At 36.6% G+C, this 24545-nt stretch overlaps 1 protein-coding gene across 3 annotated transcripts in view; it reads left to right on the top strand.

The window, feature by feature from the left end:
- Positions 1-24545, top strand: part of LRBA (LPS responsive beige-like anchor protein) — a gene marked incomplete at its 5' end in the record, with an annotated part of 425426 nt that overhangs the window by 384738 nt on the left and 16143 nt on the right. For 2 of the 3 annotated variants that reach the window (XM_082482676.1, XM_082482675.1), the window contains 4 exons: positions 1533-1725; positions 4493-4555; positions 7898-8053; positions 11994-12161. In XM_082482676.1, coding sequence (XP_082338802.1) covers positions 1533-1725; positions 4493-4555; positions 7898-8053; positions 11994-12161 — 580 coding nt within the window. The remainder of the gene's footprint in view (positions 1-1532; positions 1726-4492; positions 4556-7897; positions 8054-11993; positions 12162-24545) is intronic. The other variant, XM_082482677.1, reaches the window with a different exon arrangement.

The following is a 24545-nucleotide window of genomic DNA, read 5'->3' as shown; positions in this document are numbered from 1 at the left end:
GTGTGTGCATGTATGCATGAATACAGCCAAATTGAAAGCTACCACGTGCTGTGTTAAGTGCACAAGCCATAATATACACCAGGTGTAGTAATTAGCAGTCACACGAAGGCTGCCTATTTGTCTGGTTTTGCTGCTGTTGCTGTATCCCCTTGTGTTTTCAACCATCAGATAGCTGGATTTAATTGAGGCCACATCAGATGAGGCATTACTGACACCTTTAATTGAATGAGCATCCAGGGAGGATTAACTCATAATATTGATTGGCTTTTAGCCACTTGCTCAGAAGGGTGTCTGGGTAGCTTATTAGTTGCTTTTATTTACACCTTTATGCAAAGACTGTAAATAGGAATTCATAGAGCAATATGTTTTTCTAAGTACTCTTAATAACTTTTTAAAAAGGGGTGATAATAAAAATGCAAATGTATTTAATTTTTGTATTATTTCTGTATAAATATACATTAAATGTATGCAATTACATACACATATATGTAATGAAATATTGCGGGTGGAATATAGCCAAGAATACTTCATTAGTGTCCTAATTCAGTTATTAGAAAATTACAAATGCTAGAGCAATATGGCTACTGGTGACTAGGATGGCTGCATTTCTACATCTCAATGGAATTCTCTTTTTTAGGTACACCACACAATCACAAACCCATTAAGTTTTGCTTTTCCTCCTTACGTTTGATATCCGGATCTAAGGTCCTCAATATTTTGTTTCGACATTTGCCGTGTTGTTAGAGAGCTTCGTTAAAAAGTTATTAAACTTTTCAACTTATTAAATTAATAAACTAAAATCTAAAAATATTATGTTGAAAATGAGAGTTTGGATTCATTCCCTCCCTTTAGTATTTCTAGAAACAGTGCAGGATAGTGTCTGTAATCACGTCCACTTTATATTCTTTACAACTGCATTTAATTATGTTTGTCCTTTGAAACACATTTGCAGTGAAGTCGTCTACTTTGCATTCATAAATCTTTTTTTTGTACACCAGGAATATATACAGAACATATATCTAGTGTATGTGTGTATCTGTTTATTTTAATGTGCTTTCATGTTCTCATCTGGCTTGCAAAGAATTGCAGTCTGCCAATTTAATGCAACTTGAGACAATCTCTGGGAGCAGGAATTTCTCTCGCTCACTATTATTTTTTGTTGTTGTTGTTCCCTCCTAGTTTGGCATTACTTTCCTTGACATGCTATCCCTACAGATATGAAGGAGAATTCTTTTGGCAGAGATAGGTGATTGGAAACTTTTAGTTTAGTCTGCTGTGATCTGTAGCAAAGTTTGTGTACAGAAACCCCGTGTTCAACAAGGCCCCCAAATTAACAGTGTACGTGAAGGTTTTTCTACCTAAAATGGTTGTTTCCACAAGCCTGTCCCCTATTACTGCGTTTGCTTTTCACTGCAGCTGCTATTGGATCTTGTGTGTTTTAATCCAATCTTCTTCTCTTGTCCTGTCTTCTTTTCTCCTCCCCATGTTTTCTTTTCCTGTGTATTTGGGTTCTTGTTGTGTGCACTCAACAGTATCTCCTCCTGCAGAGTCCGTTGATGTTCACAGACCAAGCTCAACAAGACGTTATCATGGTTTTAAAGTTCCCATCCAACTCCCCTGTCACTCACGTAGCCGCCAACACCCAGCCTGGTCTGGCCACTCCTGCTGTGATCACAGTTACTGCAAATAGGCTATTTGCTGTAAACAAGTGGCATAATCTTCCTGGTAAGTAAATTAAAGTAAGCAGACAAAGAAACCACTGCCATCGAGCAGTACTTCTGTTGCCTGTTTCAAAATTTGCTGCAGAACTGTTTTAAATTTAAAGGGTGAAGAGCAAGTCCAGTTCATTGACGCAGCGTGCTCTTCGCATGTGGTCTTAGTTTCTCCTTCAAAAAGTAGGATGAACTATTGTGTAGTAAGATGCGTAGCACACAGAAGGTTTGTAACCACAGTATGTCGCTTTCCAGGCCATCAGGCACTGTGCAAGAAGACAAAAAACAGTATAGTGCTATTTGATCGTGATAAAGTCACACTCTTCCTCTTGAATTTGCTTTTCAGTCAGGTGGAAGCCTGAACTGTATCGTGTGAATTACCAATTTTAAAGCATGTAGGACTTGCCTGAAATCTTTTCTGCTGTCTTTTTCTAGTTGATTGTGAATACCATATTCTGATGTTAAAGCCACTCGATGAGATTTAGAAGATAATATGCATGGGAAGTCTGTATCTTCTGTATCTTAAACCTCCCAAAAGTTATTAGGTGCTTATGTATTTGTCAATATGAAAGGAAAACAACGTAATCATTTGCGTAGCAACCAATCAAATGAATTTTCCTTTAAAAAATGTGTTGGACTCAAGTCCAACTTGAGAATATAGTCATTCTGTTTTCAATTCTAATGTTCTCTAATCTTAAAGGCGCTCGTCCTCCTTTCCCTGACTATAACAGCCTCAGGCTCAAGCCATGAAAGGTGGTTTATTTCAGTGCTATTCAGTAAATCTGGTCACAGGCTTTTCTTGAAAAGGGAAGAAGGGCTTCTACTCAAATAACTTAAATAGAAGATATTTGCACCAGAGTAATACTCACATCACTGAAATTCCTACTAAGAAATCTGGACCCGTGTCCTTGAGTACATTTTGAAAAAAGCCAGATGACTCCCACACTTTTGCCTAATTCTTACAAATTACCTCTCAACATTGTACAAATAGAAACATCTATGGATTATTTCACCCATCCAAGAAATGCTTAAAAAGAAAAGTGGGAAGGAAGGGGGGGTGGGGGGGGAATGGAGGCTTGTCTAGATAACAAGTTGTGAGCAAGAACTATTTACAGGGCTGTTGACATTTGTTTGAAAGGAGGATGGCAATATCCTTCCATACCTTGGATGTGTGACCTTGGGCCTATAATATTCAAGGATTTTAAAAATTAGCCTGTGTGGACCTACAACAGTCATGGGAAAAGAAGAGGTTCGAAAGTTGTAGGAGTTGATTTTTATTTCCTTGTAAGTCTGTTGGTTGATGATCTGTGAGCAAGCAACCATTTGTTGAGTGTAGTAATCAACTGTTTTGAGTTGAACAAAACCTTTACATTTTGGTTTTCCCCTCACCTCTGAAAGCGAGAACAGTAAGCTGTGCTTTTGAGTCACCTTTTTTTTTTATTATTATTATTTAGAGGCTTTTTTCCACTTGTCTTGCCTTTACAAAGAGCTCAGGAAAACCTAAGGTTCAAGACAAAAGCCAACCAAACAAAACCAAAACCAACCTCACCCCACCTCTTTGAGAGCACACTGATCAGCTGCAGGCTGTTAATGGCCTTCTACTCTTAAGATATCTGGGTATGAACTCCTGAGACTAGCCTTTACTATTGTTGCCTTGAAATTTTATACCAAAATGGGATCTGGTAGGATTAGAGGGCAGGTATCATTCCCACTCCATAACTCCTGCTGTGGGCTTAGCATTGTCTTTACTAATGAGGCATCATGGTAAAAAAGTTAAGTTGCCAAGTGGCCAGTTGTCACCGATGAGTAATTAAAAATCTCACTTCTGCTTTTGTATCTGAGTTTGGTGGCTTTGCTGACGCCTAATGGCACTGGTATCTAACAGGGTGCCTCCATTTTGTCATGTGGATTTCATGTTTTGTTCTCTGTTAGTGTTTCATTGCAGCAGAACTTTGACTTCCCAGTTACTTGTGAAACCCTTCTATTGACACTAAAGCTATAGACAGTAGATAGAAAAATCACAGGTGTAAGATTCAGCCATGATTTTTTGTTCTGCTTCCAAGAATGCCTTGTGGGCTCTTTGCGGGGGGGTGGGGGGTGGGGAGGAGTTTGCTTGCTTGCTTCTTTGTTTTTAGTGAGGCTGTGGAAGAAAAAGGCTTCTTTTTTTTTTTTTTAACACTGAAGGAAAATTCAGGAGGTAAACATTTCACCGGTGTGCCAGGTGCCCAGATGAAATGTAGGTCTGCAGAATTATATATTAACTTCTATGCAAACTTGCAAATAAATGGGTTTTGGTGATGGATGAATCCTTAAATACTGGATGACTACGAGATTTCCCTGTCTGCATCATAAAGTGACTTTTTAAAAAAAATGTCCTTTGTGCTTCACTTGTTCGAAGCAGTGCTTTAAAAAGTAAAGAGGAAAATAGTATTTGCTACAGTCAGCAGATGGTTGTCACATTTTGTTTTCAGTGCTCTTTACCACTTAATTTTGTTTTGTTGCGACAGGAGAGGTTGCCAGTAAAGCATCTGCTAGAGCTTATGGCTCAAGACCGGAGCTGCTGCTGATGGCATACATTCAGAATAGCACTAATCTGAAATAAATGTTTAATAAGCAAACCGCCAAAGCACCTGAATTTTTTTTTAATTCAATTGATGCAGAAGAACCTTGAACGGTTAAAAAAAAAATTAAAATGGACGTAGCTTTGATTTATAAAATGTACGTGGCTTCATGTATTAAAAGAAATGCGGAGTTTTAAAATCTTCTTTCCTGAATTCCAGCTCATCAAGGTGCTGTACAAGACCAGCCTTACCAGCTGCCAGTGGAAATCGATCCTCTCATAGGTCTGTCACTTCCTTCTCTCTTTGCGATTCATTAAGCGCTGTATGGTGGCCCTGAAGTGTAGATTACGGTTGTTTTTCACTTGCTGGTTGCTGGGAATGGAATTTTCCTGATAAACCATTTGCATGCAAATTGGAATGCAATGAGCTGTGGCTATGCTGGTATTTCATCAACTCCCCCTCGTTGGTTTGCCTAATTTGAACAGGCCTAGGACGCGTGTCAGTGAAAATTAATATGGATGCTGTAATAATGTGTGATTGAGAATGTGCATGAAGTACTGTCAGGATAATATTGGATCTTTTCATCACTCAGACTTGTTGATGAGCAGGAGCGAGGCACGTTATGATGAATTGGTGCACTGGTAATGTGATGGAGCTCCTTTGCTGAGGAAATTTTCATAATAACAGTGGGGTTCTTAACTGCACCGTGTTGTGAAAAATAAAACCACGGTGCCAGGGTTTCATCATTAAAGGAGATCAATCCTTTCTTCATAGACCTGCTGTTCAGGCTGAGGGGATTAATGTGTAATTGCAAAGCGGTTTCAAAGTTGAAATATATTGCCCGCTCCATTTTAGTATTGAGATATTAGTATTCATTTTTCAAGGGTATTGCATCTTTTGATCAGCATCACTAGTTAAATTTGTGTATGTTTTTCTTTTATTAAAAAGGGGTGGAGAAATGTCGCTCTCTTATTTAATGACTCAGTGTAATAGATTCAATTCATGACTTTTTATTATAGAGGTTTATTAGTTTATATAGAGCTGATTTTTCTATTAGCGTGGTGAGTTCTTTCATTACAGACCCAACTTCGGGGAGTGCGTACCTGGACTATAATTCAGGAGCCTGTAGCATGGCTAATGGAACCTTAAATGTGATCAAAAAAGAAAAACTCAAACAACCTAACCCCAAAATACAAACTAGTTGTAGGACAGTTCACAGGACCAAAGAAGACAGGTTTTCTCCCCCCCCCCCCCCCCCCCCCATTCTATTAGACTTCAAACTTATCTCTGTTTTTCCAACTGTCCATTTCCCAACATTTAAGTGAAAAAAAAGTGAAGTGGCCAGTTATAGAAGCATGGAAAAATCACAACAAAAATGAACTTGCCTGGATAAGTTAGAATGACAGGTCTGTCAGCCAGTGAGAATTAATTTCAAAACTAATATGCATATCACAGTAGGAACTGCATCGTATCGGTCTGCAGATACAGACTGTTGCTGTGTAGCCATTTTGCTGGGTAAGCTCTGTGATAATTAAATCAGGAACAGTGTGGGCATATTAAACCATTTTATAGAGCTGATAAAATATTTTTCCAAAGTTTTTAAAATCAATCCCCATCTGAATAATTCAATACTTATAATTTATAATGAGGAGGACATGTGCTACATATGCTATAACTTTCCTTTCCTTCCTGAAACGGATTTTATCCAAAAAAATGGATTAAAAAAAATGGAGCAGGAAATGTATATTCTGCTTTAAAACCTGCTATCAAGCAGACCTTAAAAATATAAATAAACATCACAGCAAAAAACCACAAATCCCATTGGGCCTATCTGATGATTTTTCTACATATTGTGAAGAACGTTAGGAAGGAAATCAATTTTTAATTTTCATTTGCATTTTTCATCATTTTAAAATTAGGCTTCCATTTCCAGGCCTGCCTTTAATTTACAAAATACTTTGACTTTTGTTTGGAATAAACACCTTTAGAATTAATGTTCACAGTTCTGAAAAATGGTTTAATATTCTCTTCATACAATAGATCTCAAATCAGCCTTGTGATTACATTGGACATAGTCTAAAAGGTTTACGGGTTTCTTTGTCACTGTTAAGTAGCATCATTGGGTACAAGCAAGTAATTATGTAGATAATATTAAAGGTTTTTAATTGTGGCTAGACACATTTACCTAGGAATGGCACCTAAGAGGACCACAAAATTAAACTTCTATGGTTATAGCAGGAATCTTGTTGCTGTCGTAGTCATAAGGAGGGATTCCTGCTGTCCTCGTTTTTCAGTCGCACAGGAAGACGTAAACCAGCAATGTCTGCTATGACACAGATCCTAGACCTCTTTTTGAGGTGAAGCTTTCTGAAGCTCTTGTGCACGCTGAATGCGTCTATCTGCATGTTTTGGGGGGGGCTTTATTTGCCATTATTTTGTCATACAGAACACTTCTCTGTCCATTTATAACGTGGTGTTGTTACTCTTTAAGTGGTCCCGACAGCAGTCAAGGCCCTGTTATGTGTTACCCGCAGAGCAAGTGCCAATACCTTGCTAAATTATTCGCTACCTGTATGGACAAGACAGTATCAACATCTTAAACACAGTGAAAGCATTAATGAATGAAGGCTTTGATAGAGAGTAAATGGAATAAGCCCAAGGCTTAGGGGTTAGCTAGCCCGTGAGAATGGAAAGAAGTTAAGAACAGAGTAAAGAAGAACATAAGACCAGGACAGAGACGGGTCCGGGGGACCACCTGGACTGGAAGTAATGGTGCTCCCAGCAGTCAGCAGAAAAACCAAGGTGCGGGAGGACTGACTTGCCTGGGATGGGATTCAGGTCCCCTTGGGAGCGAAGCGCCTTAAAAGTTCTTCCTACAGTGTAAAACTTTCACTATATATATCCATAGGGACCGAGATGCACACACATCAATTAATAAGGACAAAATATAATATGAAAAATGTGGTCATTAATTGATTCCTGTCCGTTCTGTGGGTGCACAATGCAAGATTTTCTGGGGGATCGAAGTGGGGTAAATATTTTCTCTCAACCCTAACGGAGACTGTGGAGATAAGCTGGTTAATTTTTGTGCAATGCTCAAAAAAGTGTGAAATGGTAGTGATGTTTACTGCAGTTATTCTTTTTTTTAAAATTACAATGCTTGCAATGAAATACAGCTTGTGTACGATTTTGAAATCACAGTTCTGTTGTCCGCTGCATTTGAGTCGCTATATAGCGTATATGTATATGTGCTGTCTTATAATTACATTCCTTTCATTTGTTTCTTTATTTTTAATTTCCTACACTAGGAGAAGGGGGGAAGGAAGCTTATTACATTTTTATGTATCGTTCCTTTTTGCAATCTTTCATTTATATTTGTCAGTTGCATTTGACTTAAAGCAGGGATTTTTTTCTATTTTAGAATATATACTACAAGGAATTAGCATTGTTCCCAGAAGTGTAATGAGAATTTTATAGTAAAAGTAGAAAGAAAATGTCCCTGCCACAAAAACCAAGTAACAGCAGTGAGGAATAGTTTTGGTGTGAATGTAAGTTTCTAAAATGTGCTTTTGTTCTGTGCATGTGGATGCTAAAATTTCTTGATTTGCATGTCTTTCTGTTCAGCTAGCAATACAGGTATGCACAGAAGGCAAATCACTGACCTTTTAGACCAAAGCATTCAGGTACATTCCCAGTGTTTTGTCATCACCTCTGATAATCGTTACATCTTGGTCTGTGGCTTCTGGGACAAGAGTTTCCGAGTTTATTCTACCGACTCAGGTAATGTATTTTTAAAATATGGGAATAGCCTAAAAGGTGTTGCTGTTCATCATCAACCGACTGGTTCAGATAAAGAAAGAATGGGGTGCGGGGGAAGAAAGTAGAGGATGTATTATTCTCCTATTGATATTTGTCAAATCTTTTCTTACCTAGTGCTACTGCGTATTGTATGCCATCATTTTTATGGAATGGTGGCAAATGTAAGAGAAGGAGCTCTTGTTTAGCCATAGCATCACACTTCAAATCTGTATGACAGGCATGCCTGTTCTTACACTGTAGTTTCCACAAGTAAATGAGTTTTTGTGAAGCTTTGCGTACAATTTGCAACAATTAATTGTTTTTAGAGCGCTTACTTGAATTTAACTCCGGTTGGTTTTCAGCACCAGAGAAATTTTGGGGGGTAAACACAGGCAAGCACCACAGAATAAGAACAGAAGTGAAGTTTTGGAATCTGGTGAAAGAATACTTATTAAAGCCTTTGAAAACTATACTATAATAGAAAAATTGATTTGGAGCCACTGAATTCTTTCATATAACCTAAACTGATCGATATAATGGGCAGCAGTTAAATGAGTCTGTCAGCTGGCATGTATCCAAACCGTTCAAGTCATGCATGTGTCATGCCAAATAGAAAAGAATCTTTCAATGTAAGAGCTACAGGAATTTAAAAGCCACAGAGCCCCAGAAAAAAAATAGGTATGCTTTTTTCCCTTTCATTATCTTATAATGGGAATAGCGACCTCACTGCAAGGTACTTCTTTGGGATTAATGACCCGGTGTGGTTAATGTGTGTGTGCCATCAAGCTTTCCAGTAGGTTATTAATCCCTAGGGAATATCCTACTTGTTTGTCATCATTTCTTAAATATATTAGTTAATAGTGTTTTTCACACTTGGCAAACCAAAATGTTTAACAAAACAGGATGGTCGGTAATGAAAATCTGTTAAGACTAGATCTCATGGCATATTTTAGCATATCTGTCATTTTTGCAATTTTGAAGTCTTAAGTATAAAGGAGAAGTTCCATTTACTTCATATTGACTGCCTACAATTCATTATACAGACATCTTGTTAGACCCTTCTTAGTTTAATTTTCTCTTTGATGAAAATAAATTTACATAAAACTGTGAATTTAAAGGAGATCTTCAGAAAAGTTACCTAGCAGTAATAAATATTCAGTGTATGTTCTTGATTGATACGAATAGAGAACTAATTCTTTTATGTTGAAGGATATATTTTACTTTACACCTATGGAAGGAACTTGTATGATTTTGGTAGCTTTGTCCTGTATCAATCTGAACTACAAATATCTGACTTCAGAGGAAGTAATGAGATACACCAGGCATCTCATTACTACCGTAGCTAATTAAGGTATAAACCAAAACACAGGTGTCAAAAAAGTTGCAGAAGATTTGTGTCTTTTGTGTGTCTCCTGTTTGTCAATATAGCAGCTCTAGCTCTAGCTTAAGTCAAGCGAATTCAGATGTAGTTTATTTTGCTTCGAATTAAAATGAGAATATAGTCATGAAATACTCTGAAATCGGCAGAACAGCAAGGGAAAAAGATTATGTGATCAGTAATGTATAATGGCAAGTGATCACAAGTGTTGGATTCAATTATATCTTAACACATCTACACAAAAAATGGAACCTTTTTCCTATTAGATTTTGAGTTGGTTCGTTTGTTTGTTTTAACAGGAAATACTTTTAACATAAATCATGGGCTCTCAGTACAGCTAGTATAGCAGAAGCACAATAAAACCTTCTTCCAGCAGTGGGAATGATTTCTAGACGGCATTTTAGATTCAGAGACTTCAGTCTTATTTTTCTTTTAATTATTCGTAGCACAGCTGTCAGATAAAACATTAACTAGAAAATTTGTTCTGTCAAAAAGAGGTATCTGAATGCATATGGTAAAGTTTGATATTACTGTATAAAGAGGACAACTCATCGTAAAGGAAACAAACAAAAAGTTGAGGAACTCTTATAAGATGAACGATTTAATTTTTTTTACTAATATGAAAGACCAAAAGCTTATTTCTTGTTTTGATGGAATTGATTGAACCTTAGCTGCACAGTAACAAAGTAAAATTAACAAGGCAGTACAACTACATGAACAACTGTCAAACAAATAGCCTTGAAAAATGTTTGTTTTCTAGAGCAGAACCTAAAAACGTAGAATATAGTTGAAAGATCTCTATAACTCGCTGATGTTTATAGCATAAAGTTCTGTTCTAAAAGTATAAATCACCTCAGGTAGTTGAATACCTACGTCTACACAACTGAAAAATTTATCACATAATTAAATTATTCTCAAGTCTAAGCCATATAATTGACAATTTGAATTTTCAGGGAAAAACATACGCTTAGTAAGATGTTTTTGTATGTTGCCGAAATGAGGTTATGTAGTCTGTGAGTGTTGTACTGCTCCTCGCTGTCAAGTTCAGTAACTTTTTCTGACCAAATCTGTTGACTGGTCAGCATCTGAGACAGTTAGGTGACCCTGCGGCACAAGTTAAAGCCCTGGCGTGCGGAGGGGACCACTGTGGATCACTGTTGCAGGCTCACAGAGATGAGTGAAAGCGTTGGTCCCTGAGTTACTCTTCCTTCTGATACAAGGTAGACCTGTGCAGTAGGTGTACCTTCCAGGGTTTTACCCCTTCCAGTCAGCAAAGGCTCATGTGACAGTACTTCAGTTCATAATTTCACAATTTCTCTTGGAGGATTATGCTTGCCGAATAAATATGTCAGTGCTTATTTTTAAATCTGATATACAGGTTTCCTTTAAATTGCATCGTGTTATTCTATTTTTCTCTTCATGTAGCAAAGTAAGTAATTGCCCTTTTTTGTAGATATTCTTACCTTTCTTTTGTGTTTGTTTTGTTTTGTTTTGTTTTGTTTTTTTTTTCTGGTTTTCTCTGCTTTAATGCAATTATCTTATTGATTTTCTGTTTTAAATCAGGCTGTTAACATTATTTTTGTTCTTTCCTCAGAACCAGTCCCTTAAGTCTTTTGTTACCGTTAGTGTTATTTAGTGGGTACGAATACAATGCCTTTGTACAGCATAGAAAGAGGGCTATGAAATGTATCCTACTAGCCAGATTATAGGATTAATTGTTTTTAAGTCATGAACCGAAATATTTTATTAAAATGTGCTTAACTTGAGTCCCAACACTGATTTGTGTTACTGCTTGTCATATTACTAGTTCCTTTCTTTTTAACGTTTATGTCTCAGCGGTACAAGCATTTGTTCTATATGCAGTAGGTAAGAGAGTTTTTTCCAGGTCTGTCTTCTGAGGCTTTTTGAACATTAGGGAAATCCTTAAAAGGGAAGGATGCTGGCTGAAATAATTGGCAAGTGATGGAAATGACGATGGAAAAACCTGGGTACAAGAGCAACTTTTCATCTAAATCTCCTTTTCTCTGATTAAGGAGATGGTCAAAAGCTGCATATGCTATGTTGACGTATATGCTCTCACACTACCAATTTCTTCTCAGTCCTAAATGTTCTGTAGCTTCTTTTGGTTCTATTTCCCACATCATCAGCAGATTTGCATTTTTGCTGTTACTTTCATCAGTAAACTTACCTTAAATTTGCCTTAAAAGAGAATTCCATCATGTTTCCTGTCTGTAAAGTGAATGTAAACATAGAGAGTTAAAAAAACCTTCTGGCATGATTGGCCTTTGAATATTTATATATATATTAAATATAATTTTTATGTAATATTTTTTGTATGGACTGTTAAATATTTTTTGTATGGACTACTGCACTTTTAAATAAGTTTCCACCAAATCAAGAAGAAAAACAGTACTCTCCGCTATATTTATTTTTGGAGCCTTTTTTTAGTAAAGAAAATATTTCTAAAATACTTTATACTGTATTTAATTTGTCTTAGAAAGAATAAAAGTGGAGTTTTAAACCAATCGATTTGATGTGTTTCAGGTAAACTGATACAAGTAGTATTTGGACACTGGGATGTTGTAACCTGTCTTACTCGTTCTGAGTCCTATATTGGAGGAAATTGTTACATTCTCTCAGGATCGCGTGATGCAACATTGCTGCTCTGGTACTGGAATGGCAAAACCAATGTTATTGGTGATAACCCAAGAGGTAAGCAAACCCAGAAAAACCTGTTTTCTAAGGATGTTGTCTAAAAAGTACTTGAGTGAGCACTTTGCATGACAAAGTTTTAGGCAACATTAATGTCAAAGTTTCTTTTTTTGTAGTTGTGATCGGTTCTAGTTTAACAAATTGAGGGTAAGCAGAGCTTGCTTTGTAGCACAAGTAGAACTAGTTTTTAAAGTTATAGGATACTGAACATTACAAATACATTTTTTCTTGTCAGTCATTCACTTGGGAAGGACTGGCTCCAGGAGCGAGAGAAGGGAACTCATTTTTTATATTTCCTGTTCCATCTGAGTAAATCATTTTCCCTCGACATGACGATTTCATTAAATACCTGCATTTGAGCTGTTTAAAACAAAAAAGACTGTACATCGCTCCAGTGCAAACTGTATTCTATGCAACTGTAATCTTATGCATGTTGGTACCTTAGCTGTCACAGCGGTACCTTAGCTGTCAATAGAGTTACGCAGACAGTGAATTTTAACTTCGACTAGGGTCATTGTAATGAGATGTGTAGTGGCCTGAGCAGGACGCTTAGGTGAAAGAAGGACAGACACGTGGGACGGATTAAAGAAGCAAACTTAAAACTTTTTTCGTTTGACACTTTGGTAGGGTGCCGCGTGCCTAATCCTCGCTCTCACGTACTAGGCATTTTAATTGGTTCCAGCAACAGGGCTCATACCGTATAACCAGACTAATAAGTCAGAATAACCCTGCTTCAGCCTAATTCCGTTTTAACCCCTCCCCCACCCTAACTCACCTTGCATTTCTCGAAGAATTTAATCTCTTCCATTTTGCACAGTTTCCTAGGAATTCCCAGATCTTTTTACTCGTGAAGGTTCTCTCTTTTAGCTCATAATTTTATATGGAAAACAATGAAACGCTATGACTGTTCAACCCTGCTGTGCCTGAATTATATAACAGGAAAGGTAGAAGGTGATCTTGTTATTATGCCCGTTTCACTCCACACAAAAAAATTAATCCCTGATGCCCAAAGCAAAGAAGGTGGCAGACAAAAAGCCTGAGTGAGCCAGCTCACAGGAGTAAGAACCTTTCAAGACAGCTCGTGAGAGCTTACATACGTGAATAGAGGGGCGCATCATAGCCAAACAGTGGTCCTGTTCGCCCTGTTCAGCCAAAAAGAAAATGCCCTGAAGAGAAGGGGTGAGAAGCAGTATATTCTGGCTGTCTTCACCAGCATGTTTGTTAGGTTTTCTGCCATACACTTAAGGACTTCTCTGACCCTGTTTAAATACTAGTAAAAACATACGTGCTGTCTGCAGAGGACAAAATGGACATCTGGAAAACAAGAAATGTTGTTATATCTGGCATATATTGCAATTATAACTGGCATACAATTTCATATGATGTAAACAATATCTGACATCTTCCAAATTAATCAGTTTGGTAAAGTTGTGTTCCATAGTCAATCTGTTACTCAACTGGAGTTATTTGAATATGAAAAAAAGACATGGTATGACTGAGATTGCATCCTGTGAATTATTTTGAAGAAGCACAACTAATTAATATCAGAATATCTGAATTTAACTTGCAAATTATTTGACGTTGACTGTGAAAACTATTCCAAAATTGCACAAGATACAGAAGTTCAGTTCACACAGTTCCAGAATCTTCAGGCAGAGGATGAGAGCAAACTATCCCCATTGTCCTTCCAACAGTCTGATTCAAGAGGTGGGAGCTTTTCAGGGATGTGGCTAGCAGAATTTTATGAGCATCTTTAAATAAATATGGCTTTGGTTGAGGGATAAAATCTCTGTGAATACTTTGTACATATTTTGCAATCCATCAATTTAAAGAAGATGCAACCTCTGCACTATTTTTTGCAGAGCTTGTAAGCTTGGAAACTCCAAAAAGTCTGTGAAAGGAACTTAAGAGCTTGGCAGTCAAGCTAGCTTGTAAATCCTTAAGAGCAATTCCCTTTTGAGCAGAAACTCCTAAGTATTTTACTGGTGTGAAGCCATGAACATTTGTAGATGTCTCCTTACAGTGTTTTCAGGGCCTGCAAGTGCAGCCCATCTTTGCAGATTCCTAGGCCTGTCCTGAGAAGTTCTTCTTGTTGAGTATTTGCCGGGCTTGCCTGCTTTGTGAACAAGACCTTGAGGCTATGGGCTCCTTTACGACCTTAACAGATCACATGCTGAGATTTTGTACCTAGTATCTAGCTAGAGTTGGTAGAGTTTGTTATAATCTGTTGACTATATTCTCTAATGCAAATTTCTAACATATGAAAATTTTACATTTTCAAAGTTAATGCTGGGCTATTTTAAGTATGGTTAAAAATCAAACAATAGCTACCTGGTAAGTCTCTTTGTTTGCAGTCCTATTAAACTTGTACTTTACTTTTAGGGACATGCAATGGCTCGAATGTTTACTAGTTGCCACTGTGTAGCTTTTTTTTTTTTTGGCGATATAGCATCCCTGGAAGCCTTTGTTATGAATTGGAATCTCATGGCACTATACATAGGCCTAGACATGTGTATAGTAAAAGACAGTTTCTGCTTCAAAGAGATGTTAATCTGGAGAGTTTAATTTTTCCCAGAAATAGCTTTCTATAGGCATCTCTGTTCAGTCAAATCTTTTTTGAAAAGGCAAATAAAAAGAGCTGTTTCTGCTTAGTTCTGATTTTGTCAGAAATGGAAAGCACCAGCAGACTTGTTGGGTTTTGAGCCCTGTTGCTGCCACTGTAACTTCCATCCATTTGTGGGATGCTAGATATTTAACTTGTCGGATGTCTTTTTGTATTTGAAGCTTATGACTTTTTACATCAAAATATAGTTTATTCATGCTTTCAGTGAGCACTCTGCAGTGGAATTTTAGATACTGTCAAAGTTGACACTTCTTTCCTATTTTTTTCTCTGTTTAATTATCTCTAATTTCCATCTTAAAACGACTTCACAGCAACATGTATCCAATGGCACTGTACCAAGTGATGATGCCAGAGTAGTTTCAACAAAAATAATCTAAACCAGGAGCATTTCTTTCCTCCTTTCATAGTACCTGTTGCCCCTGGTATACATCAGTCAGCAGGCTAGTATGATCAAGCTACCCTGAATACTATCCCATTGGGTACCCATTACTCCACCAGTTACATTTTATTTAGGTTCCTTTGTCTGGTTTCGTTACTTTAGGAAGCACTGAGCTCTTGATCTCTGGCTGCATATATCCATGTTTTAGAATGGTACTTAACTCAAGCTGACAAGCCAGGTGGGCTGTGGCATACGTGATAAATAAGTGTTTTGTTTGATATTCTTTATCGAGGACAATTCTCTGGCCAACTGGACTGTATGGAAAAACTCTTTATGTTTTTGGTTTAACAGAAGAAAGATGCTACCGAAATATTCATTATTTACATTCTTTAATTTTTAAGTGTTAAGCTGACTTCTTAAAAAAAAATACACCTACGCAGTCTCATTGTCTGTTTAGTTTCTCCCTAATAACTCTCAAATGCATTGATCAATGTAAACCAAATTTGATGAATTTAAATCTCAAAGATATGAAATTCCTACTTGGGACACATCTGCTGGAAACGATTTTTATTCTTCACAAAACAGCTTGATTACATTTAAGTTAAGTCCTTTTTTCCTTCTCAAATTAAAACCTGAAATTCAAAAAATATTTCACCGTGCTCTTTGATCAAATGTAGGGTTTTTTTCTTTCTAAATTAATTGCTTTTGAAAATGTAGAAGCGTGGCAGTACTTCACTTTGGCGCACAGGCCTTTTCTGATGCAGAAATGTTTCTGTGGACAATTTCTGACCAAGCCTACGAATAATTCAGAACAGAGCAGAGGGTCTGAAATAGTTGTATCCTTTAGAATAGCCCTGAGCCATTCTGAGTTCACATGAATTAGCCTAATTTACTATGGAGGTGTAAAGTCACTTTGGATAGTGTAAGGGGCTTTTATTTTTCTCTCCTTGGCATGTGGCTTGCTCTGGGGAGGTAGGAGGGAGAGGATGTAACCCTCCCCTTGGGAGCCTTTGAAGCCCAGGTGTGATCTGTATGTCGAGGTTGGCTTTTGCATGTGTAGAGGCTCTGATCTAATAGCAAGGTACCGCTTGGGGACGTGCCATCATGCCTCAGGAGTTGTGTTGCTGAACAGGGTGTGTAGAGGTTACTGGGAGAGGGCGGTGTACTTGCAGAAAGATGCCATGTTGTGCACTTGCCCAGCCTAATGCGATGGAGGTGGAGGTGGAGGTGGAGGTGGAGGTGGAGGTGGAGGTGGAGGTTGAGGGGAGGCCAGGAGTTGGGGGGTGAGGGGAGGAGCCACGTGTGATGGCTGGAGAAAAGAGATGAGAGAATTCATTTGCATACAAATAGCAGGCATCACTTTCAGATCCCACTCTCGCTTTGAAGCTCAAGTGGCAACTCTTAGTGTTTGGACATTTCCCAGGTTGAAGGATTGCATTTTACTTTGTGATTACAGAACCATAGGAAAAAGGGCGGGTGGGAGCTTTGGTCACCTGATCTATTCTCTTTTCCCAAAGGAGGCTCAACTACACACAAAACCATTCGCGACTGATGTTTGTCCAACCTTCTGTTAAAAACTTTGGCAAATATATTTTGGGGCCTTAGAAGCCCTATCGTTAGCAGTCTTTTCCCAGTGTTCAGCCTAGCATCCGGTTCTTTTTTTGCAGCAGTTGCATTCTATCATTTCTTATATATTTATTCTTTGCGTAGAGACCAGATTATTTATTTCCTCTTTGCAACAACTTCCAGTGATTTGGATTACCACGACCTGCAATTCTTTGCAATTAATAATCCAATTCTTTCTGACTTTTGCCATAAGTCATGTTTTCTAGACCTCTGATTTTGGTTTGTTTTTTTTTTGTGTTCCTCTCCTCTTCATTTGTCTGTCTTCCTCAAAGCAGACCCAGCAATGAGGTTGAAGCCTCCCCAGTAATAAGTAGAAAACAACCTGTTTTACAGACCAATACTTTTCACATCCCCATGGGATATCTGTTTATTTCAAAACAGCATGACAGTGTTAATTCTTTAAGTGTATGAGCCAATATAAATTTCAGTCTTTTCTGAAGAACCACCATCTACTTGGTTGTTTCTCCTCCCCTGTGTAGTTTGACTGTGGAACCTTGTCTGTAAACTTCGAGTTGTATTCTTTTTAGACTGTTTCTCCAATTATTCAAACTCGTTTTGAATTCTCATCCTGTCCTCCAGCAGACTTGCAGCAACTCCCGTCTGCAAATGTAATTTGCAGCCTTATTCTATCAAATTGGTCATTAAAGAAAATATTAGATAGTACACAGTTCAGGAATGCCTATCAATACATTGACCATTTTTACAATGAATAGCTTTCTGGATATAGCTTTCCAGCTGGCTTTTCATCTGATGTATAGTAGCATCTTCTAAACATGTACTTCCCTATTTTCCTTAAGAAATTGCCCGTGTGAAGCAGTGCCAGTCCTTACTAAAGTCAAAATATATGATCTGTTCCTGAACACAAGTCCTGTTACTTTGTCATTGCAAGAAAAAAAATCGTTTGTTCATAACAAATCCAAATCAGCTGTTACTCATCTCCTTGTTTTCTTCTAGGAAATTGTGTGTGTGTGTATATATAAATAGAAGTGTTCTGCCAGTATTTTTTCTGCTTGTTGCGATTAAGCAGACTACTCTCAAATTTCTCAGTTTTCCTTTTCCTGCTTCTTAAACAACACAAGACTTTTTTTCTGGTCTTGCAGAACCTCACCCAATATCCATAAAACAACAGTTACAACTCTGGGATTATGTATTTCCATTTTCACAGTATCCTCAAATCTGTATTATCAGGCCAATTGAGTTCCAAACATTTACCTCATTTAGATATTCTCTAATTGAGACAACAGTTCTCATTGCTGCTTTTACTTATGTTTGCTGCCTGACTGCTCTTGGCCTTTTTATTGAAGACTTCTACTGAAATACTTTTAAATGTGTGGTATTGTCTAATGGTATTGTTTGCTCTTAATAACAGACCGACCTCTCGTGAAAACTTAACATATTTTTGTTTGTAGAATGACTGTTATTCCTGATGTCATTGGTAGTTGCATCTCATCTATGCTTGGCTATCCAGGTTTTGTCCCTGCTCGCTCATACCTCGTCTCCTACATTGGTTCAGAAAAATCTCACTTATTTTGATCTTTCTGCCTGACTTTGCTGTATGTACAGTCGCTGGAGAAGTTTCAGTTGTGCCAGCTCATGTCTTCTTGTCTGTCTTATCCTTCTGCTGCATTGGAGTGGTTTTCGCTAGTATCCTTATTACCTTTTCCTTTGTTTTTCTGTAGACTTAACTTCCCGTGAGATCTTACAGAACAATATTCTGTATCTATTGATACCTGTCTTCCCAAAACACTTCAAAAAATTATCTTGTTGTCCTTGTTCTTACCCTTATAAAGCATATTGAACGCTCTCATATCTTCACCACTTTCCTGTAAGTTCCTTTCATCACCATGTTTTTGATCCATTTTGCTATATTGGTTGTAATCGTATCTAGAAAGTAATCTCTTGCTGTTGCTTATATATATATATATATATATATATTCCATACTCGAGGTGAAGATAAAGCGCCTTTCTGCTGGTCTTGCACTATATTCATAGAATATGAGGAGACTGTTCTATGGCTTCCAAAATTCCTACAGATTTGTTCAGAATTATTTTTTAGTTTTGAAAAACAAAAAGATATCTAATTTAGAAATTTGAGTTGCTTAATGATATTAAGGCTTAACCGATGAAAGTATTCAGTACTAATGAAATGTAGAGTCTGTGAACAACTGTATTACTACTTCTAATACTAATGTGATCTCTTCTGAATTATTGCATTGATCTTCCACACATATGTGAATAAACCAAATTATATTACTTCTTTTATGTTAGCCCATAAAACTAGAAAATGTTACTCTCTGTATGTATCACATTTGCATCACAAAGACTATGGGGGTGCTTTCATTGCATAGTTTTATATTTTAGACGGTACTATATTTTCTGAATAGTTGTGTGTTAGAGAAATGCTTTTAGTAGTGTAGGTGTGTAGCGGGACATGGGTGAATGTAAGCGTGTGATTTCATACTTAAAAAACCCAATTACTGGATTTAACTGGGATGTACATGAGAGGATTCACTGAACACTTTTACTATTGCTAACATGTAGAATATCCTCCTCAGATATATATTTTTAAAATACATAATCTCTTCAATTTATAAAGTATGAAATCTCACAAAGGATTCAAAATTTAATCACCAGTTTCCTGTCTTGCCGAAGAACAGCCTAGCTACTATCCAAGCTACTTTTAAAAGAAACTATATTTTGTTTGGGTTTTTTATAGCTATGATTCCTAAGTAAGTATTTGAATACCAGAAAGACTTTTTGTCGGTTAATATTATTATTAAATTAAAGCTATGGTCTTGAGACTAGAGAAATCGTTAGTTTTAATTGTGTTAGTAATCATAGCAAAAGATTAAACATCTGTATTTCATCAACTGCTACCCACATTTTTCAATTTGAAAATTTAAACTTTTTATAAGCCAGTGCTTGTTAATTAATTATTTAAGTGGATAATGCAGGTGATTTAAACTTTGAAAATATGACCTGATGAGCATCTCTGTGTTGGTTGATTAAACAGTAATGTCATAGGGAATAATTTCTTTGTACTCAGACATACTAATGCTGCAAATGTGAATTCTATGAAGATTTGCATACATGCTTGCCTCTGTACACAGTGAATAGTCACACTGATTTCAAGCAGGTTATATGTCTGCTGTTAACTTAGTAGCAAAAAAATCCTCTTCGCCTTCTTCCCCCGTCCTTATCCTCATACTGAGTTAACCTACATCTTGGTTCCCAAGTTTCTGTGTGATCTGGACTTTAATTTTCAGTTTCAAAATCAATGGTAATAGAGAAGTTAAGGTTCCACGTTTCTAAAGAATGTTTATAGCAAAAATATTTATTTAGAATTTTAATGATTATTTCCTAAAAAAAACCCTCAACTAATTTTGGAAGTAGTTTGTATAACAGCTTCTTTTCTTAAAAAAAATAATTGGGAAATAGTTGTAAAAATCTCTTCTGTCAATATTCCCTTTTGCATTTATCATGCCAAGTGGTAGGGGTACCAAAATGTCCTTAAATCAGTAATCATGTTAGTAATGGAAATTCTGCTCTTATTAATTTCTGTCTTATTAATTGCTGTCTCTTGTTAATTTCTGTCAAATGGTGGTCTACCATAATAGCTAAAAATTTGCACAGCCTCCAAATACTAAAATATGTTTGGAATTGCTGCAGGTATTAAGGCAATAGATGCCGTTCACTGTAGTCAGTCTGTTAAAAAGGAGTGTTGCTCCGTGATAGTACAGCACTGAGAGTTTAAAAATGTCTCATGTGCTCCCTTCAGTGTTCAAGAGCACATTTATTTTTTACCCCTACGCAGGTTACATTGTTGTGTGAGTCCTTCTTCAAAAATAGCCAGTAAATAGTTCCATATTATTTTAACACTGTTTAACTGCAGACATAACAAATATTCTTTGTTTCTCAAAAATGGCTGGACAGAGTAGCACAATATTGTACCTAAAGCTGGAATCCTTTAGCACCATCTGCTGGCATTGAGTTGAAAGCTGATCGTGGGACTGCCTCTCTAAAGCATTGCCTAGTAAAATATTCAAAATATGTGTCTTTTCACATATTTGGTGCAAAAAAAATATTTTCTTTATAGTATAATTTTTATCCTTTTTATTAAAATTATTATAAGAAAATGCAATGTGAATTTAACGGTAATGCATGAACTGAAATAGGTCAGGAGTGTTTTGTTAAGTGCGACTGTAAAAAGAAACGGAATACTTTGTTCTTTTTTAGTAGAGCTTTAGCAAGTGCAACATTAAATTCTTCTGTTCCTGTTGTAACTCAAATTCAGTAAAATTAAAAATTTCATTAAATTTGTTTCTGATTTTTTTTTTTACTTTATTTTAGAAAATTATTTCTTTTAGACAAGTAACTATTTTAGAGAAGTATCCGTAACATGTTTTGAAAAGGGTAGCAACCACTAAATATTCTTCTACCTAACATTTATTGCATTATTTGATGTTAGACTTGAAAGCCTCATGAAAGCTTAGTGGTCAGAGGCCCTAATGCTGTAATTGGTCCTGCAGTTCCCTGTATCTTCATGGGTATCGTTGTAGCCAGTGCAGCAAGTACTGGGACTACCTGCGTGAATCTAGAACAGAGCCTTAAATTATACAGCTACAAAAGGTCACTGTCGTTTCATTTTTAAACTGTAACACATTGATACCTCAAAGAGATTGAGGCCTCATTCCTCCAGGTACTCTATAAATCATGTTTAAATGATGGTTCTAGCCTCCAAATATTTAAACTGAACAAAGATGAGGCGTAACAGGTGGATGAATTCTGGTATATCTGGAAATCTGCAGTGATGCTGCCTAAGCAATATAATTTTGTATTTATATAATGCCAAGAAAGTCATGTCATAGATAGATATGAGGACAAAGTCTTAATTGAAAAGAACTTGCAATAGCGTTCACTGATGGTTTGGAAAGTATTTAAATCCTCGTAGTGATTTGGTACTGATAAGCGTGTAAGTTTGTGCACTATAAATACTTGTTTTGCCTAAAAGTATGTCCTACAGTGTTAAGTGCAGCATCCGCATCGTCCTCGTTTTCAACTTGCTAAGATAGATTGTGTCTCAGGATTCGTCAATCAGAGTAAGGAATTGCAAGGAACATTGTAGAGCGAGTTTTGAGGCACAGTCCAGACACAAGGGACGGCAGTATGTATTTCAAGACTGGAAACAGAGAAAGAGTTTGGATGCTGCTTTTTTGGCAGTATCCAGCTTCAGGTGTCACTAAAACTATATGCATGAAGTTCTCCAGAAGGATAAGGATATTTAGTGCTTCGTGATGTAATGCAGACCTCTGAGTTCCAGCAAAAACAATGCTATATTTACAACTTGTAACTAATAGTTGATGCGGTAAAAGGAATTATATTCATATGGTAAACGAATACAACCTTAATGTGCACCACATGCATAGTGGTGGGATGATGTGCTAATATATCACATTTATTTACCTTGTTTGGTTGCTGGGAAAAAATAACTGTTCGGTTCAAAGTCTGTACCATGTAAGACAGAACAGAGTAATGCAGAAGATGTAACAATTTATAGTCCAGAATAAAATTACCAACTTAAATGTTGTAAAAATTATTTGGTCGATACAATAATCCTGACTTGGGTAGGAAATTATTTTGGAAATGTTTCTAGATCTAAATTCTATTAACACTAGCATCACAGCATTACTCCGCTGAGTGCAAGAATACTATATGTAATTAGAATTACGGTCTGCTCTGTTGAAAAAAATATCTGGTTTAAAGCAGTTGCTTTCAAAAATACAGCTAATTATGTATGCTCTGAACTTGGTGTATGCCATCGGTATTCCCAGTTACATCGGTAGGTAAAGGCGGTAAGCATCTATCTAGTGCAATACACTACTGGTGCATTGGTTTGAAGTTAACTTTATCAAATAGCTAAAGCACAGACTTTCATACATGCTGCTATGGAACAGTATTATTTTGCATATTTCATACAAAAAGAAATTATTTTAATATAGCATTTTAATAGCAAAAAAAATATCTATCAAAACCTGCCAAATTGAGTTGAATTCTCATATGGAACTTCTCATCTCGGATTATTTTCTGCCCAAGGTATGAAATACTATAGAAGTTTCAACTAGTGATCAGTTTCAGCATGTTGTGAGATGTCTTTTATCTTACAGCAATTCCGTGGTAGGTGCTATTTCTGACTGAAATAATTGCTTGATGGGTTTTTTCCTTTTCTGTTGAGGTTTGTTGGGTTTTTTCTCAGACTCAATAGGTAATGGAATACTTATAACTGTAAACCGCAAGAGAGAAATATGAAGAAAATAGATTATTTTTTTAGCATAAACAAAAAAAGCCCCTTCATAAAGCTGCTTTAGAACATTCTCAAACAAAAATGACAGTGTTTTAAAACTTCAAAGCTGATATTTAAGTAGCAGTTTATGAAGTCGGGATGGTGCAAATATTAAAATATTAGTGTACACTGACCCTGAATATTCACCTGCAGATACTTTACAGGGGCTTCAAAAAGGTCTGTATTCAGTGGGAGGAGTCCTGCTGAATGACTTCCAGGACTTCCAGCAGATGAATCCCCAGTAAGGGCGAACTCGTTCCAGAAAGCTTCGCGTTGCACATGGTGTAGGAATTAAGAGTCTGGGGATTATTGACTTTTGAAATCTGAATTGTAATATGCAATCCATGAAGGCCTGTTAAATCTTTTTCTTTACTGTATTTATTTTGGACACATCGTGAACCTGTTCTCTTGACACAACATGTATTAAAACTCTCATATTAGTACTGAATAAATCTTAGTCACTTGTTGCACAGCGTGACTGCGGGAAGGAGTACAGGAAGCCTTTCCTGTGTTATATTTGCTGAAAAGAATTCTACGAGATAAAGCTGATATTTTTTTTCTTTACTGAACAAATGTAACGGCACTATGGCATCTTCTGTGTTTTATGGTTTTAGATTTTGCTTCGGGATAGAATGATACGTTGTTCAAAGATACTGTTTCTTTTTCAGAAAATGTACGGTTCAAGTGTTTTTTGCAAAAACAAAACTTGCGTCTAGGCATAAGGTTGTACTTTTTGTTGTAAAAAAAAAAAAATCTGAACAGATGGGAAGTAGTTTGAAGGAATTAGATGGAGTGTCATGTGAAGAGCCAGACAACAATAAAGTTCCTATATAATATGAAAAGATTACATTGTTACATTAAAATATATATTTACAAAGGAAAGATTATTCCAACTGAATTTTTAGGAATGCTTCAGTAATATTGTGTGGTATGGCTTTAGTAGGAACTCCCATCCATCAAAGAGCTAAACTTTCTACGCCAGTAGAACGGGGTTTTAGCCAGTTGGCTGTTATTTAAATGTTCACTGTGTGTGATCTATAAATAATGTTAATATACAGAGTTTATGTAATAATTGGCAGTCATCACTTTGATGTAATTAAAGTCGGAAACTTGCTATATGATCACCATAGAAGCCTAGCAGCAAATTAGTTTTCTTGATTTACTTCCATTTTGCTGAAAGCACTTTTGTCCAAATGTCATGTATTCTGTAAGTACATTTGTACTTCTCAAATTGATTTCAAACTTTTTATTGTTTTCCTCATTTTTTATCATATGAAGCAACTTCAAAATTGGGAAATTTGTAAAATGATTTTTAGAAGACTTTTCTTACATAGATAATCTGTTTTGGTTGTTGATCCTTCTGAGAAAGTACTCAATCACTTATTTTTGCAAGAAGTAGGTAAAAAGATAGTTAGA

This window comes from Vanellus vanellus (genome assembly GCF_965231255.1).
Source record: "Vanellus vanellus genome assembly, chromosome: 4".
NCBI classification, from domain to species: Eukaryota; Metazoa; Chordata; class Aves; order Charadriiformes; family Charadriidae; genus Vanellus; species Vanellus vanellus.
The sequence above is the reverse complement of the archived record's forward strand: the minus strand, read 5'-3'. Positions and strand labels throughout refer to the sequence as shown.